Source organism: Doryrhamphus excisus, chromosome 5, assembly GCF_030265055.1.
Source record: "Doryrhamphus excisus isolate RoL2022-K1 chromosome 5, RoL_Dexc_1.0, whole genome shotgun sequence".
Lineage (NCBI taxonomy): Eukaryota > Metazoa > Chordata > Actinopteri > Syngnathiformes > Syngnathidae > Doryrhamphus > Doryrhamphus excisus.
Window position 1 is genome coordinate 18,576,286 of NC_080470.1, and position 16,977 is coordinate 18,593,262.

The 16,977-nt window shown below is 37.0% G+C and overlaps 1 protein-coding gene across 1 annotated transcript in view; it reads left to right on the forward strand.

Moving 5' to 3' along the window:
* psmd1 (proteasome 26S subunit, non-ATPase 1) overlaps window positions 1–14,379 on the forward strand; it is a 43,995-nt gene extending 29,616 nt beyond the window's left edge. Inside the window, exons 20-25 of the mRNA XM_058072783.1 lie at window positions 5,455–5,624; window positions 9,201–9,293; window positions 9,372–9,458; window positions 11,705–11,866; window positions 14,042–14,198; window positions 14,271–14,379. Of these exons, the coding sequence (XP_057928766.1) occupies window positions 5,455–5,624; window positions 9,201–9,293; window positions 9,372–9,458; window positions 11,705–11,866; window positions 14,042–14,188 (659 nt within the window). The 3' untranslated portion in view covers window positions 14,189–14,198; window positions 14,271–14,379. The remainder of the gene's footprint in view (window positions 1–5,454; window positions 5,625–9,200; window positions 9,294–9,371; window positions 9,459–11,704; window positions 11,867–14,041; window positions 14,199–14,270) is intronic.
* The last annotated feature ends 2,598 nt before the right edge of the window (window positions 14,380–16,977 follow it).

Consider the following 16,977-nt stretch of genomic DNA (forward strand, 5'->3'; position numbering starts at 1 on the left):
CTCACGTTCATACCTATGGACAATTTGGAGTCGCCAATTAACCTAGCATGTTTTTAGAATGTGGGAGGGTGGAATTGAACCCTGGTCTCCTAGCTGTGCGCGCTAACCACTCGCCCGCCGTGCCGCCCATCGTATGATTTAATTCGATTGATTTAATTAAATAGTTGTCTGATGGTATTCCCATAACTTTTTCCCCCGACCCGATTTTCCAAAAATGAGAAATTAGTTTTATCATATGACATTTAATTTTTTTTTTTCTATAATATTTTAACGTGCTACTAAAATGACATTTTTCTCACATTTTGAGTTCATTCTTTTTAATTATTTCACTTTTCTCACAATTCTTTCCGTAATATTTTCACAGCTACATAATTTCTCAGAAATTACAACTTATTTGTTTTTCATATTGCATCTTTTTATTTAAAAAAGGTCTACATATTCCCGTAAAATGGTGACTATTTTTTTCTGGTTTATTTGTTAAATGATATTATATAATGATAGAAGAAATCAAACTGGCCTTTGTTCCCTCCCCTTGCTGGATGTGAAAATGTAATCACACTGTAAAACCAGCAGTGTTCAGCCAGTCTTCCACTCTGTGGTTTTGTACTTGCCTCTGTTAATTTGAGTAAGCCTCCATGCTTGACCACCCGTGCTGTGTGATTCTGGAACAGATCACATTAAGGTCCATTAGTGTCTGCCGTTTAGCACAACTCGGCCCCTGCTCGCAGCCATATGGCCCGTTGGTGTCCCGCCGGTGAGTATGTTTGTCAGATTCTGCTCGCACGGATGTTTGTGGACACGAGCGTACGGAATGGCTTTATATGTGTGAGGTCCTAACGCCGCACTCCCACTGACGCGGAACACACCCATTTTCTGCTGTATACATACACAAGCCCCTCAGTACAGGCAGGAGTGGCATGTCATTCTTTGTGCTAAGCTACAAGGAAGCCATATTCTTTTCCACATTGGTTACGCCTTGTGTTTGACAAAGGACAAAAAGCTCAGTCATAAATCATATGAGGCACAATCGGCATAATGGTAATGGTTTTATTTCATTTGAACATGCATCAATTGAGTGCATCCCATAATCAGTTCACAGTTGCACATGTCCAAAAGGAGTAGGAAGAAGCAAAGCTTATTAAATCCTATCCCTCCATCTGGTACTATTACAATCAGTAACTGTTATATTTGTTCACTTCCTGCTTTCCATAATACAGTTTAAGGTTTGTTTTTTTAAAATAATGCACCCCGTACCAAAGTACATCCTTGTATTTAGCAAATTTATTTTATTTATTTTATTAATTTCTTTTTTTTTTATAAAAGAAAATATAGATTTTTTTGTCCCGTACCAAAGTACGAGGTGATATGACCAGCCAATGACATAATGAGTACCATAGTAACTGTCAATATATTGATATATATAGCACATCATGACTGGTTCAAGACTCTTCATCCTTGTATTTAGCAAATTTATTTCATTTATGAATTTATTTTATTAATTAAAAAAAATTTTTTTTTAGTTTTTAAATGTTTTTTTATTTTTTGTCTTGTACCAAAGTAAATGTACTTCTTCCCTGAGATCATATTTCTCCTTTCTTGTAGAGAAGTATTGGATGACATTTTTAGCTAATTGCTTATTTTTAGCCTTATGCATTATTTTAGCTGTTTAAAGATGAACTATATCAGCAAGTTGAAGTATTTGTGATTTTAGAAATAAGGAGTTAGTATGTTCTCTGTAGGCGGCATTATGAATTATCCTTACTGGCCTTTTTTGCAGTACATTTAGCCAGTGAAGATTGCTTTTATAGTTATTAGCCCATATTTCCACACAATAAGTAAGATATGGTAGAACCAGATAGCAATAAAGAGTGTGGCCCTTGGTGGAGGGAAACGCGACCCTCCTGTTTTGGACGTCGGCCACACTTGACGGTTCAGCGTGTACAACCACCGTGTTTTAGTCATCGACTGCTTCTTGAGGGTTTGGAGGTGTTGCGGTAATCGCATTTCATTTGACAGGCGGAGGCGATTAGCCGTCGGTCACATTATCCCTCGGCTTCGTTTCCAAGGAAATGTAAGTCCCTGTTTTGTGTTCGCTCTTTCTCTGACCATCTCACAGGGTCCTATCTTACTAACAGTAGCTTGCTAATTGAAGTTTCACATCGTTTCAAAATATATCTATCAATAAATCATCACTCTTTCATGATTTAGTATGACCTATTATGAGTATAAAAATGCATCCATCCATATTCCATACTGCTTATCCTCACTAGTGTCGCTGGAGCCGATCCCAGCTGTCTAGCGAGAGGCGGGGTACACCCTGGACTGGTCCCCAGCCCAATCACAGGGCGCACACAGACAAACAACCATTCGTACCTATGGACAATTTGGAGTGGCTAATGAAGCTAACATGCATGTTTTTGGAATGTGGGAGGAAACCCACGCATGCACGGGGAAAATATGCAGGCCTGAGCAGCAAGAATAGCGCAAATATTGAAAATCTGTCATTTTGCAAGAATAAAGTCAAGAGAGAAAAATGTTGCAATCTAACAGGGAAAAATTGGTAACTTGAGGGCAAAATGTGTGTGTGTGTGTGTGTGTGTGTGTGTAAAATAAAATAAAAAAAAAAATAAAATAAAATTAAAAAAATTAAATAAAATAAAAAATAAAATTTAAAATTAAATAAAATAAAAAAATAATAATAAAATGGAAAAAAACACTAAAAAAAACTTCAACTATATTAGGAAAGCAGGAAGTGAACAAATGTAACAGTTACTGATTGTGAAAGTACCAGATGGAGGGGTAGGATTTAATAAGCTTTGCTTCTTCCTACTCCTTTTGGACATGTGGAACTGTGAACTGATTATGGGATGTTCAAATGAAATAAAACCATTACCATTACCAAATAATGTCATCAATATATTAATTAATTAAAAGTATTTTATTTATAATGTATGTAAAATTATAAATATATAATATTAATATATATTATGGTTATGTGTGTACATATGTGTACATATACACATAACTAGTTATCACATCTAATTGTGTTGCTTTACATAATATCCAAGTGGCCCTCGAAGCCTTTCATTTTTCACTATGTGGCCCTTGGTGGAGGAAGTTGGAAGCCCTGACCTAAGTTGAAGTCCGACAAGATTCGCTAAACTCTCTCCTGCGCGACCCATCAGATGTGTCCAACTTCAGAAGCATTCACTTTGAGATGATCCACTTGGCTCGTGAATAAGCGCCTTTGTTGCGGAAGCTCACCAAAGAGTGTTCTTAACCTGTTCTGTCATTTTTAAAGGGCCTCTCAAGAAGTCCTTGGCTAATTCTAGTCAGCCCTCAGTCAGTGGATGTGGAATTGTTTCAACATTGGCTTAGGTGTCAGGACCCTGTCCCGCCACTAAATGATTCCCCTGACCTCGCATAAGATGGATGTTACCTGCTATTGTCTTCACGGCTGATTTCATGTGAAGCGGGATGGGCGCCTTTTTTAAACAAAGCATAAATTCTCTTCATCAGTATGGACATGACACATCCATCCTGCCTGCCTCCTATCTGCCCTTCCTGTCACCGTCTTTGTCTCTGATCCTCCTACTGTTTACCACACGTGGACCTCATTGCACTGCTGGCTAACAAAAGATACGTGTGGTCCGCAATCACTCATTATGTCACACTAGATCAAAGCCGGATTAGATGAGGTAAACAACTTCTTCATATCCGTGTTGAATTTGCCTGTAATGAATTTGCTCTCTGTTGTCCGGACTTCACTCTTCACTTTTAGATCATATAAGAGCTGCAACAATGAATCAATTAATGGATAATGCAATTCATCCACAGCTATTATTATTATATAACCATAATATATATTAATATTATATATTTATAATTTTACATAGATTATAAATAAAATACTTTTAATTAATGAATATATTGATGACATTATTTGGTAATGGTTTTATTTCATTTGAACATGCATCAGATTACAATTGAGTGCATCCCATAATTAGTTCCCAGTTCCACATGTCCAAAAGGAGTAGGAAGAAGCAAAGCTTATTAAATCCTACCCCTCCATCTGGTACTTTTACAATCAGTAACTGTTACATTTGTTCACTTCCTGCTTTCCTAATATAGTTTTTTTTTTATTATTAAATTTTATTTAATTTTTTAAATTTGTATTTAATTTTTTTAATTTTATTTTTTGTCCCATACCGAAGTAGGAGGTGATATGAGCATCCAATGACATAATGTGTACCATAGTAAGTGTCAATATAGTGATATATATAGCACATCATGACTGGTTCAAGACTCTTCATCCTTGTATTTAGCAAACATCAACTGCTTGTATTGTTTCTTGAATTGGCTCATCGTTGTGCATTGTTTGATTTCCTTACTCAATCCATTCCATAGTTTGATTCCACATACTGAAATGCTATGGCTAGCATAACGTAGTCCTAGCTGTTTCAAATGTACTTCTTCCCTGAGATCATATTTCTCTCTTGTAGAGAAGTATTGGATGACATTTTTAGCTAATTGTTATTTTTAGCCTTATGCATTATTTTAGCTTTTAGAAATAAGGAGTTAGTATGTTCTCTGTCGGCGGCATTATGAATTATCCTTACTGGCCTTTTTTGCAGTACATTTAGCGAGTGAAGATTGCTTTTATAGTTATTAGCCCATATTTCCGCACAATAAGTAAGATATGGTAGAACCATTGAGCAATAATAAGTGTGGAGAACAAATTTTGCTTTGTTCAATACTGAAATATTTCTGGCCTCCTTATGTTGTATATTTGTAATATGAGGTTTCCAGCTCATATTTTCATCTGTTGTGATCCCCAGAAATGTATTTTCGTTCACCAGCTCGGCTGTTAATCTTCCACACTTCTAGAAAACAACTACTATACACATGTTTTAAGGTGGATTTGAATTATTTAAATAAAATAGAATTTGGCACATTTCAATTTAATTCAAAAATTATGTAATGACTCCAGCGCCACATCCAGGTGTGTTAGGAAAAGCAAGATACTGACACATCAACTCCGACTTGCAATCATGAGCCTAACTGATTACTTGATTCATCACTACTACAAGCTTCAGATTAATTGCCGAAGAACATTAGAAACACAAAAAAAAAAAAAAAAAACTTAAACTGTATTATGGAAAGCAGGAAGTGAACAAATGTAACAGTTACTGATTGTAAAAGTACCAGATGGAGGGGTAGGATTTAATAAGCTTTGCTTCTTCCTACTCCTTTTGGACATGTCGAAGTGGGAACTCATTATGGGATGCACTCAATTGTAATCTGATGCATGTTCAAATGAAATAAAACCATTACCATTACCATTACATTAGCTCCAGGTCAGCCCTAGAGTTGATTTACTGAGGTGGGTGTTTTTCACCGTGGTTGGTCCACCTTATGTGCTATCTAACCCCCACTGTCCTCACTGTCTTCTAGGTGGACGTAACGTGACCATCTCCCTGCAGTCCAGGACCGGCCACACACATATGCCATCAGTAGTAGGCTTGCTCGTCTTTACCCAGTTCTGGTTCTGGTTTCCCCTCTCCCACTTCTTGTCCTTGGCCTTCACACCCACCGCCATAATTGGCCTCAACAAGGATCTCAAGGTACTGGGGTGTCTTTATCTCGTATCAGTTCTTAATTTATCATCTGCAACGCCATGGCTAGCATGTCTTCAAAAGGGACAAGTGAGTTTCTAGTCTGTTTATTCGAAGCACCCAACAGAAAGTACATTATGCAGGTTCCCAGTGTAAGCAAGACAAAGGGTGGCATTCATCACATGTCAGCCAGCTCGGCTGTTAATCACCCACACTTCTGGAGAACAACTACTAGACACATGTTTTAAGGCGGATATTTTTTTAATGATGTTTGTTTCTATATCAGTGCTTCTCAATTGCTTTTGGCTGCGGGATCCGCCATCAATCATCCTTCAGTCAAAAGCAGCGACGCAAATTACTGACATTTTTGAATGTAAAGTTATTTAGATAACGTTTCGGTCCGTTTGACCTTCATCAGACATTTTATCCCATCTCCGCCTTACACACATATATATATGTCCTCGATGGGTGCAGGCAACCAATCCGGGGACTTCCGGGGGCGACCTGTTTTGATAAGTATCACCCGTCAAAGGGCAATTACATTCATTTAACAGGTGTACAGATTTTAACATTCATTCATTCATTTTCTACCGCTTTTTCCTCACGAGGGTCGCGGGAGTGCTGGAGCCTATCCCAGCTGTCTTCGGGCAAGAGGCGGGGGGTACACCCTGCACTGGTCTCCAGTCAATCACAGGGCACATATATAGACAAACAACCATTCACACTCTCATTCATACCTATGGACAATTTGGAGTGGCTAATTAACCTAGCATGTTTTTGGAATGTGGGAGGAAACCGGAGTACCCGGAGAAAAAAAATAACAGGCTAGAAACAAAATGAAACTGATTTATTTTTAAGAATAAAATAATTGTAATAATAAAAAAGAAAAAAATACTGACAAATGTAATATGTAAATATTTTTCTTCAGGGACTAAAAAATTTTAACAAGCTAGAAACACAATGAAACTGATTTATTTTATTTATTATTTATTATTATTAATTTATTATTTATTGTAATAATAAAAAGAAAAATATAGCAAGTCCAGTAATCCCTCACAATTTCCACAAAGTTGGATTTCTAATGTCTAAATGGAATAATTTCAGAGCATAGAAATCCTGTTTCAGACCTTGTACAGTATTAGAGCCCTCTAGACATGAAATAACATCCCTATAGTCACATTCATTCATTCATTCATTTTCTACCGCTTTTCCTCACGAGGGTCGCGGGGGGGTGCTGGAGCGTTTACTGGTGGCCAGCCAATCACAGGGCACAAATAGACAAACAACCATTCACACTCACATGCAAACTCCACACAGAGATGGCCGAGGGTGGAATTGAACCCTGGTCTAGATTTTAACATAATATGAAAAACATTTTTTTATATATATAATTCAACACATAAACACATGTACAAATAGAGGCAACCATGCCAATGATTTAAAAACAGTTTCATGATTTTTTTTTTTAAATAAAAAAACAGTAAAACCCAAGTGAGAATGTTTTCAAAATATAGTTTGTAATAATTTGCAATTTTTTTTATTTCAATTTGAAATCTAAGAAGACTGCAACAGTTACAAGGCTGCCTGGAGGGCGCTTACTTTTTTAGCTCACCCTCTTCCTGCTCGGAGCGTGTTTTTAGCTACAATTTTAAAAAATTATGTGACCAAAAAAAAAAAACTGTATAAAGGTTTTCAGTGCATGTCATATCTGGGGAGTTGAATCACAGCTTTTGCACATGATGAGAAATGGGGGGGGAACACATGTCAAACATCCAGACATGGAACAATCTGTGCAAATGGTTTCAACTCTCACGATACGCCGCACACTAAACCAAGCAGGACTTCATGGGCCAAGGCCGAGAAAAACCCCATTGCTGGGGGAAAAAAAAAAAAAAAAAACTCTTCTGCCTGAGGATACCTGAACACACCACAATCCTTCTGGGGGAAAAAAGTTCTGCACGCAGATGGAATAAAATCCAACTTTTTGGCCATGCACACCAACAGTTTGTTTACAGGCGGCGAAATGAAGCTCACAGGGAAAAAGAACAAGATCCATAATGTTTTGGGGCTACTCGAGGCCTCCACTGTATCACAAGAATCATGAAATCAGAATATTACTAAGGGGTTTTACAACAAAATGTGCTACCCAGTATTAGAAAGCTAGGTTTGAGTCGCAGATCATTGGTTCTCTAGCAAGATCAAGACCCAATCCACACATTCAAAAGTGGAGCATTTGCAAATATTATGTCAATAGCCATTATGTCAATAGTATACATGGACCCAAATATTCCAATTGCATTAGGTTAATTTGCTCAAACGGAAAGAATTGAACAGGAATGGAATATTCCTTTAACCAATCCGATTGAGGTATCTTGTGCCCGCTCAAACTGAAAGTTGTCAGGGTGCCTTCTTCTTCCTTGTGGTGTTTTTCTTCTTCTGTTGTTTATTGGCGGTTGGCAAGCAGCTTTCGTGTGCATTAGCGCCATCTGTGAAACAGAGTCTAAACCCTTCTATACGCGATTCACAAGTTCAGTTTTATTAAAAAAGAAAATATATATCTATATAAAACATGTCCTGAGTTTAATTATAAAATATTAGCAAGATTGAATTTGATCTTTGTTTGCGTTGTTTCAGCGCATGCTTAGATATGACGTACCACGCAGATCCAGATGTTCTTCAGTTTTAAAAATGGAGGCGAGCAATCGGCACTGGACTAAGCAAAGTTTGTTTTTGATTCAAACTAAATTTCAAGACTGTACGAAGGGAAAAACTGGCAATACGGAGTTATTCCAACAAGTGAAAGAAAAACCCGGGGAAGTCGGTATCGCGTGATGTTGATGTTTACGTTTTACTGGGCATGCCCCATTGACTATTCTGTTTGATTTTCACACTGCATGTAGACAAGAGATTGGAATATTCCTTTCTATGGATACCATTGTTTCCCGAAAGGTCATTCGGACAGAGAAAAGCTTGTCATGTAAAAACACAGACCTCCTCCATCCACACAATCCACCGTGTCCCCTTCGCTCCTCAGACTCCAACCTCCTGGCACTCCCCTGTAAGACCGAGCCCCCCACCTTCTGGAACTCTTTGCCCCATTCGCTCCGTGCTTGCCCTGACCTTCCCACCTTCAAAAAACAACAAAAAACCCACCTTTTAAAATCTGTTTTTAATGTCTAACTTTTTATACCTGACTGCTCCGCCCCGCCCCGCCCCACTATTACTCATGTTTTAACTGTGTATTAACGAATGAATGTTGTATTTTAACGCATCTTTTACTCCGTTTACTTGCTTTTATTCAACTCCATTCTTCTGTAAAGTGTTTGAGTATTTTGAAAAGCGCTATACAAATAAAATGTATTATTATTGTTATTAATTCCATTGGAAATCTTCGTCGGGAGCCGATATGTAGCGTTACCTTTCGCTAGCGAGTATGTGGTGAAGCTCGCTGGTGTGGCAAGGTGTCACTACACCAGTAATGTAGTTCTTTGGCGTAACAATGTTAACAACAATGTCACAGTGGCTTGGTTAACATGCAGGTTATTGAATAGGTGAAATAACACATACTGTGTTTTTGTGTGTCAGATGCCCAAGGTGCAGTATCGTTCCAACTGTAAGCCGTCTACCTTCGCGTACCCACCAGCGTTGGAGGTTCCCAAGGAGAAAGAGAAGGAGAAGGTGATCTCAAATGTTGCTCTGTCATGTAGTTGTCACGGCGTGTGGGATTATACGCTAACATTGTGTTGCGTGCGCCAGGTATCCACTGCTGTTCTCTCCATCACGGCCAAAGCAAAGAAGAAGGAGAAGGAGAAGAAAGAAAAGGAGGAGGAGAAGATGGAAGTGGTGAGTTCTTTTGTTGTTCTTTTTTCTCGTCACATGGTGATTGTTGGCAGCTGCTTTTACTCCGCTGTGTTTAGACGGGCTGCATTCCAGCTCTACTATCTTTCATTGGCTCGGTCAGCTTCGGTGCCAACAGGCTCATTGGGAACCATCTTGTATCGCTTCATTCATCTTTCAACGACTCCTTGTTAAGTTTAGTTAGGAGGAGGCTTGGACCTACTTCTCTACAAATTTATATTTACTTCCAATTATATAATCTAGCTGGCCTGGATTTCCAAATACAGTCATCCCTCGCTATATTGCGGTTCCATTATCGCTCCCAATTTATATTGTGCTTTTTCAGAAATATGTTAATGAATAAACGATTGCTGTTTGGTGGTAGAAATATGTAGTGTTGTGGTCACAAAACATTGAGACATTAGCTTGCATTACATTGCACTGCATGAAGTCAGCCATTAAAAAGAGTCACATAACATTTGTTTATTGCATCAAGGCTTTTTGACTTTGTCAAGAAACTCTTTTTTCTCTTATTTAACTCTTATTTCAACAAAATAAAACCCAAAAAATAATTGTTACTACATTTTAAAATGGTCTGGTTGAAAGTCATTATATTTTTTAATTATTTTTAAAAAAATTTAATTTTTATTTATTTATTTATTTATTTATTTTTAAATTTTTTGAAATTATGATTTTTATTATAATTTTTACTACATTTTAAAATGGTCTGGTTGAAATTATTATTATTTTTTAATTATTTTTTTAAATTTAAAAAATTTAAAAAAAAATAAAAATTTAAAACATTTGAAATTGTTTTTTTTATTATGATAATTTTTACTACATTTTAAAATGGTCTGGTTGAAATTATAATTATTTTGTAATTTTTGTAATTTTTTTGAAATTATGATTTTTTAAATTATGATAATTTTTACTACATTTTAAAATTGTCTGGTTGAAATTATGACCACTGTATTGTTAGGGTCGGTTTGGACCCGGTTATAATAATATGACTATAAAGCAATATTTTGAGCCACAACTGAAATCATAAGTGTACAATTAGCCAACACAATGACAACCAGCTCCTCTTCTCATCATGTAAGCTTCAGGGGATTCTCATTTTGACCGCTTTTCCAGTATACCAGCAGAAAAACAATGTCCAGACATGTGAGGTGAATTCACTCATTTGATTGGCTGATTTCACATTTACAATTTGGATCATGGAAAGAATGGCAACAAGTACATTGAACCAAGATCTGGACCTGTTCTGCTTTTTCATTTCACTTTATACTAAAGTTCTGTCACTGAAAACAATAACTTACCTTTTCTTGACATTAATATATATGACCTGAACAAAATAGATATTTCTTTAGTGATTAATACTAAAATGAGAAAATAAATAAAACTAATTGATTTAAGAGATATGTTCTATAGCCCTCAGTAATAGCCTGGTAACAAAAGAATTCAATTTATGAATATGATTCTTTTGAGGTTCATTTTACCATTTTGGGAAATAAAAATTGAGGGGTATAGTGGCAAAAAAAGGCCTCCATGCCCACACCAAAAGTACTAAAACCAACATTTTCATGGATGAGGAAGCCTAAGAAGGTAACCAAGACATGAGGACCAAATTTGATGGTAACTTATTGTTTTTAGTGTATTTTATAGCTGATTTAATACATGGGTCAAAACCCAGCCGTTAACATAAGAGATGATACCAGAAAGCTAACACAAGAGGAAGCCTATTATTAGTCAAATATTGAAGCAAAAGTGGTAGAAAATGAATGAATGAATGAATAATATTAATATGATGCTGCACAGTGGTCGAGTGGTTAGCACGTCGGCCTCACAGCTTGGAGACCCAAGTTCAATTCCACCAATTGCATGTTCTCCCCGTGAATGAATGAATGAATGAATGAAGCAAATTTGATTCTTTTTGTCTCAAACCTAGAAATGGCTAAATGAACTAAGACAACTAAGTCAATCCAAAGATGTCATCAAAGATGTTGTGATATGCAGTATTCTACACTGGGTGGTCAGTAATATTACACTGATGAGCCACCTCAGGAATTGCTGTACAGAAACCAACATGTTTGACTATAGGGGTGTTACTTCCTGTCTTGAGGGCTCTAAGACGAATTTATACGGTTTTCTATGACAATATTCAATCCTGCTTTGCAAAAATTCACTTACCACGGTCTGGTTCCGGAACCGATTACCCACCATAAAAACGAGGGATTGCTCCGCTGTGACAGGAGGTGCAGGAGGGCGAGAAGGAGAAGAAGGACGAGGAGAAAGAGAAGAAGAAGGAGTCGGAGCCAAACTTCCAGCTCCTGGAGAACCCGGCCAGAGTGATGCCGGCCCAGCTGAAAGTCCTTAACATGCCCGAGAGCTGTCGCTACCAGCCCTTTAAACAGGTAACCATGCTTCTACATACAGGGGGCAAAAAAGTTGGTTTGGGGGGGTGACGAAACGCACCTTGAAAAAGTGATTTATTGAAAGCAATCCACCCGACTTGACCTGACCTGCACTCTTAATGGCTGTCTGGTAGGATGCATCGTAGTCCTCTACGCCGGCACATGTGGACTTATGCATATGAATAGCGGTCAAATTCTTTTAAACTTAAATAGCCAAATCTGACCACTTCCACACGGATAGGGAGGATAACTATTAACAGTTATTTAACCTTTAACATGAACATTAATCAAACGTAATATTTTTTTCTGGGTACATGATAGCATACAACATCCATTCAATACGACAGGAATGATGCGAGCAGACGATCTGCACGCCGGGCCCGTAAAACTCCACTCCGCTAAATGTTTCCTGCACTGGCAGTGCGCCCTCACGACAGCCAATCGGCACGCAGCGCTGCGCCATAAAGAGGAAGTAGTGTTTTGATTGTGTCCAGCGACCAAAACGCCGACTTGTACATCGGCTTGAAACCCTTTTCGGGCTCTGTTGTGGTTGACAGGAAGTGAGGAGCTTTTATAGACTTTAGCCTTCATCACATCTGCTCAGTGTTCGCTTAAATCCAAAGATGAAAGTCGCCCACATCAGTTTCAATGAAAGGAACCTCCAATTCCACTCACCTTCAAGCCACTTCACGCGACAACGTTATTGTTTTTTTGTTGTTTTTTTTTTACAAGAAAAATATTAATTTCACGTTATCAGCATTAGAGGCAGGCTCATAAAGAAATAAAAAGTCAAAAAGCCTTCCTTGCTGAGGTACAGCACCTTCAACAAACCCTGCAGTACCGCTTTCTACCTCAAGGGGCAACAGTCAGGCCTGGAACAATAGCCTTCACGCTTCATGGAAATTCATCTCATTCCCCCGGGTCGTGGGGGCAGCAGTCTTAGTAGGGAAGCCCAGACTTTCCGGTCCCCGGCCACCTCCTCCAGCTCCACCGGGAGGACACCAAGGTGTTCCCGGGCCATCTGTGAGACATAATCCCTCTAGCGCAGGGGTCTCAAACACGCGGCCAAATGTGGCCCGCAGAACACTAGTTTGAGGCCCCCGCCTTGATATGAAAGTTTAATGTTAGTGCGGCCCGCGCAAGTTTGATATGGATGCTGTATGGTATCATGTACCCAGAAAAAATTATTACGTTTGATTAATGTTCATGTTAAAGGTTAAATAACTGTTAATAGTTATCCTCCCTATCCGTGTGGAAGTGGTACGTTTTTGGCTATTTAAGTTTAAAGGAAATAACTTGAAGACTACCGTTTAGGTCGCCAGCTCTCTAGTTTGCGAGTTAGCATGTGTCTCAAGACCCTGCAGTTGCGCAATATGTTGTAAATGAAAAGAGTATAAATGTGACTATAGTCGTGTTTTGTCATGTCTACAGTCTACATTTGTGTCTACATTTTAATGTGAAAAAAATAATTTGTCTACCCACCAACTATATGTGGTTTCTTAAGTGTTTATTTTTTGCCGTTTTATTATTATTATTATTATATTTATTTATTACTGATTGATTGATTTTCTTTATTCTTGACTTGTTTATGTATTTGTCATCTTATTTTGTGTAGAAAAATAAGTAATATATTTGAGAACAGTGGAATGCTTTATCAGTAGCATTTCTACTAAAGATAAATAATAATAATAATAGTTGTACAAAACTCTACTTTGATATATAAAGTACTGAGCAAAACCAGGCAGTTTATATTATTTGAATATTTAAACTTCTTAAATACCGTAATTGGAAACTGTAGCTTTATTCATTTGTTGTTTTGTTTGTTTATTGTATTGCGACTTTGGTTAATATTTCAACATTATGCCTGCAAAACGACATCATTTTTTTCTCATAATATTATGACATTATTCTCTTAAATATACTGATTTTTCCTGTTAACTTTTGCTCTTAATATTGTGATTTATTTTTTTATTTTTTTGTTATTACAATGTTATTGTTTCTTTTAATTAATGACATTATTTAACACCTCAGTACCAAATACGTATTCATAAGAATGTACGTTTGGTGACTCTGAAAAAGTCACTGGTGTGTGTGTGAGTGACGGGAAGAAAAGCTCACATATAAATCAATAGGACATAAGCTGACCCGTCTTTGTGTATTTTTGTGTGCGCTCAGCTGCACACAGGCGGCATCATCATCATGAAGGACACCAGCGAGGAAGAGGAGGAGCTGGTGGAGCCCGTTCATGCTCACGGCCCCAAAATCGAGGAGGAGGAGCAGGAGCCCGAGCCGCCTGAGCCCTTCGAGTACATCGACGAGTAGAAAAGAAAAGGTACGTTTACAAAAAACGTTGTTTAAACATTATGTTTATCCTGGCTCACCTCTTGGTGTGTGTTCTTTTCAGCTTCCACACCTCCTCCTCCTTTTCCTCCTCCTTCCCATGTTTCCCCATTGGCCTTTTTACATGTTACCCTTGTATCAGTTGTGTCAATACAATAAAAAGTCATCCATAACAGAGAGTGATGTGTGTTTAGTTTCTCATCTTTGCAAGCCAGAATGCGTCTGAGCTGCTCCATCAGTGCTTCCAGCAGGCCAAAATCTGCTTTTCTTGACTCTACGTCAGGGGTCTCAAATTCAATTCACCTGGGGGCCACTGGAGCTAGGGTCTGGGCAAGGCTGGGCCGCATCAGGTTTTCAAAAAAAAAAAAAAAAATGCATTTATTAAAAACAGAAAAATATACAAACTTTTTCAGTGCTTTGGTTCCGATTTTCTACAAGAAAGGCTCTGATAAAGCATTCCACTGTTCTCAAATATCTTAATTTTTATTTTTCTACACAAAATAAGATGATAAATAAATAAATCAAGAATAAAGAAAATCAATCAATCTGTCATAAATAAATATAATAATAAAAACAGCAAATAATAAAAACTTAATAAACCACATATAGTTGGTGGGTAGACAAATTATTTTTTTCAGATTAAAATGAACAAAGCATTATTAGAGCCCTGTAGACATGACAAAACACGACTATAGTCACATTTATACTCTTTTTAATTACAACATATTGCGCAACTGCAGGGTCTTGAGACACATGCTAACTCGCAAACTAGAGAGCTAGCGACCTAAACGGTAGCCTTCAAGTTATTTCCTTTAAACTTAAATGGCCAAAAACTTGCCACTTCCACACGGATAGGGAGGATAACTATTAACAGTTATTTAACCTTTAACATGAACATTAATCAAACGTAATAATTTTTTCTGGGTACATGATACCATATAGCATCCATATCAAATTTGTGTGGGCAATAAATTAGTTTCATTGTGTTTCTAGCTTGTTAAATTTTTTTAGTCCTTGAAGAAAAATATTTACATATTACATTTGTCAGTATTTTTTCTTTTTTATTATTACAATTATTTTATTCTTAAAAATAAATCAGTTTCATTGTGTTTCCAGCTTGTTAAATTTTGATAGTCATTGAAGAAAAATATTTGCATATTACATTTGTCAGTATTTTTTTCTTTTTTATTATTACAATTATTTTATTCTTAAAAATAAATCAGTTTCTAGCTTGTTAATTTTTTTAGTCTGTGAATAAAAATATTTACATATTACATTTGTCAGTATTTTTTTCTTTTTTATTATTACAATTATTTTATTCTTAAAAATAAATCAGTTTCATTGTGTTTCTAGCTTGTTAAATTTTTTCAGTCCTTGAAGAAAAATATTTACATATTACATTTGTCAGTATTATTTTTTTATTATTACAATTATTTTATTCTTAAAAATAAATCAATTTCATTGTGTTTCTAGGTTGTTAAATTTTTTTAGTCCTTGGAAGAAAAATATTTACATATTACATTTGTCAGTATTTTTTTCTTTTTTATTATTACAATTATTTTATTCGTAAAAAAAAATCAATTTCATTGTGTTTCTAGCTTGTTAAATTTTTTTAGTCCTTGAAGAAAAATATTTACATATTACATTTGTCAGTATTTTTTTATTTTTTATTATTACAATTATTTTATTCTTAAAAATAAATCAGTTTCATTGTGTTTCTAGCTTGTTAATTTTCTTTTAGTCCTTGAAGAAAAATATTTACATATTACATTTGTCAGTATTTTTTTCTTGTTTCCTGCACACGTTACATTCTTTACTTTGGACCACTGCTGGAAAAATGTGATGTCCAAGTTTGTCTGAAGTGATTTAGAGCTTGTCCACTCCAATCTGTCACGCCGTGTGTGTGTGTGTGTGTGTGTGTGTGTGTGTGTGTGTGTGTGTGTGTGTGTGTGTGTGTGTGTGTGTGTGTGTGTGTGTGTGTGTGTGTGTGTGTGTGTCTTTTGGCAAGAACTTATTCACAGCAACTCCTCCCATTCCCAGCAGCACTCTATTAAAAGATGCTTTCAAATCCTTCATCCATCTTGGCTTGGGCAGAAGAACAATGTATGGGCAATTGTACGTGTTGGACAAGGCCCCGAAGCATGCTTCGATGAGTTTAGTGTGGAAGAACTTCCCATCAAACACCTTTTTTGGGGGTGGCGTGGGTGGGATTTGTAGCTGATATGTAGGTGGTCCAAGACTTGGCGAGTCAACATGATGCCCACCCACTCACATCCTCCTCACTGATGGACGGGACAGATGCCTGTCTGGAAAAAGTTGCCTTTTACGCCAAGAAAGTCTATTTTTGTACACAATGGCGGGACACAGACAGTGCGCATATCAAACGTTAACCTAAGACTATTGTTTAGTAGTCAAAGCATTGAAATAAAACTGAAACATTAGCTTACATGACATTACCTTAACACTGCATAAAGTCAGCCATGGCATATCCGACATTATAGAGTGAAAAAAAGTTTCTCCTCCTATTGTGTGTGGAAGTGGTACTTTGCTCTCAGTTCAGAATCATCAATTTGAGGCTAACCAGTCCAGGGTATACCCTGCTTTTCACCCAAAGTCAGCTGGGATAGGTTCCAGCACACCCGTGAATGACCCGTGAATAGATGAATGAATGGAAAGTTGAGGCTAACTGGTTAGCTTACTGGCTAGTGGCCGTCTGAAGTCCCTGTAGCATAAGAGTTGTATAATGTAATGTAAACAATGAATAATAGGAG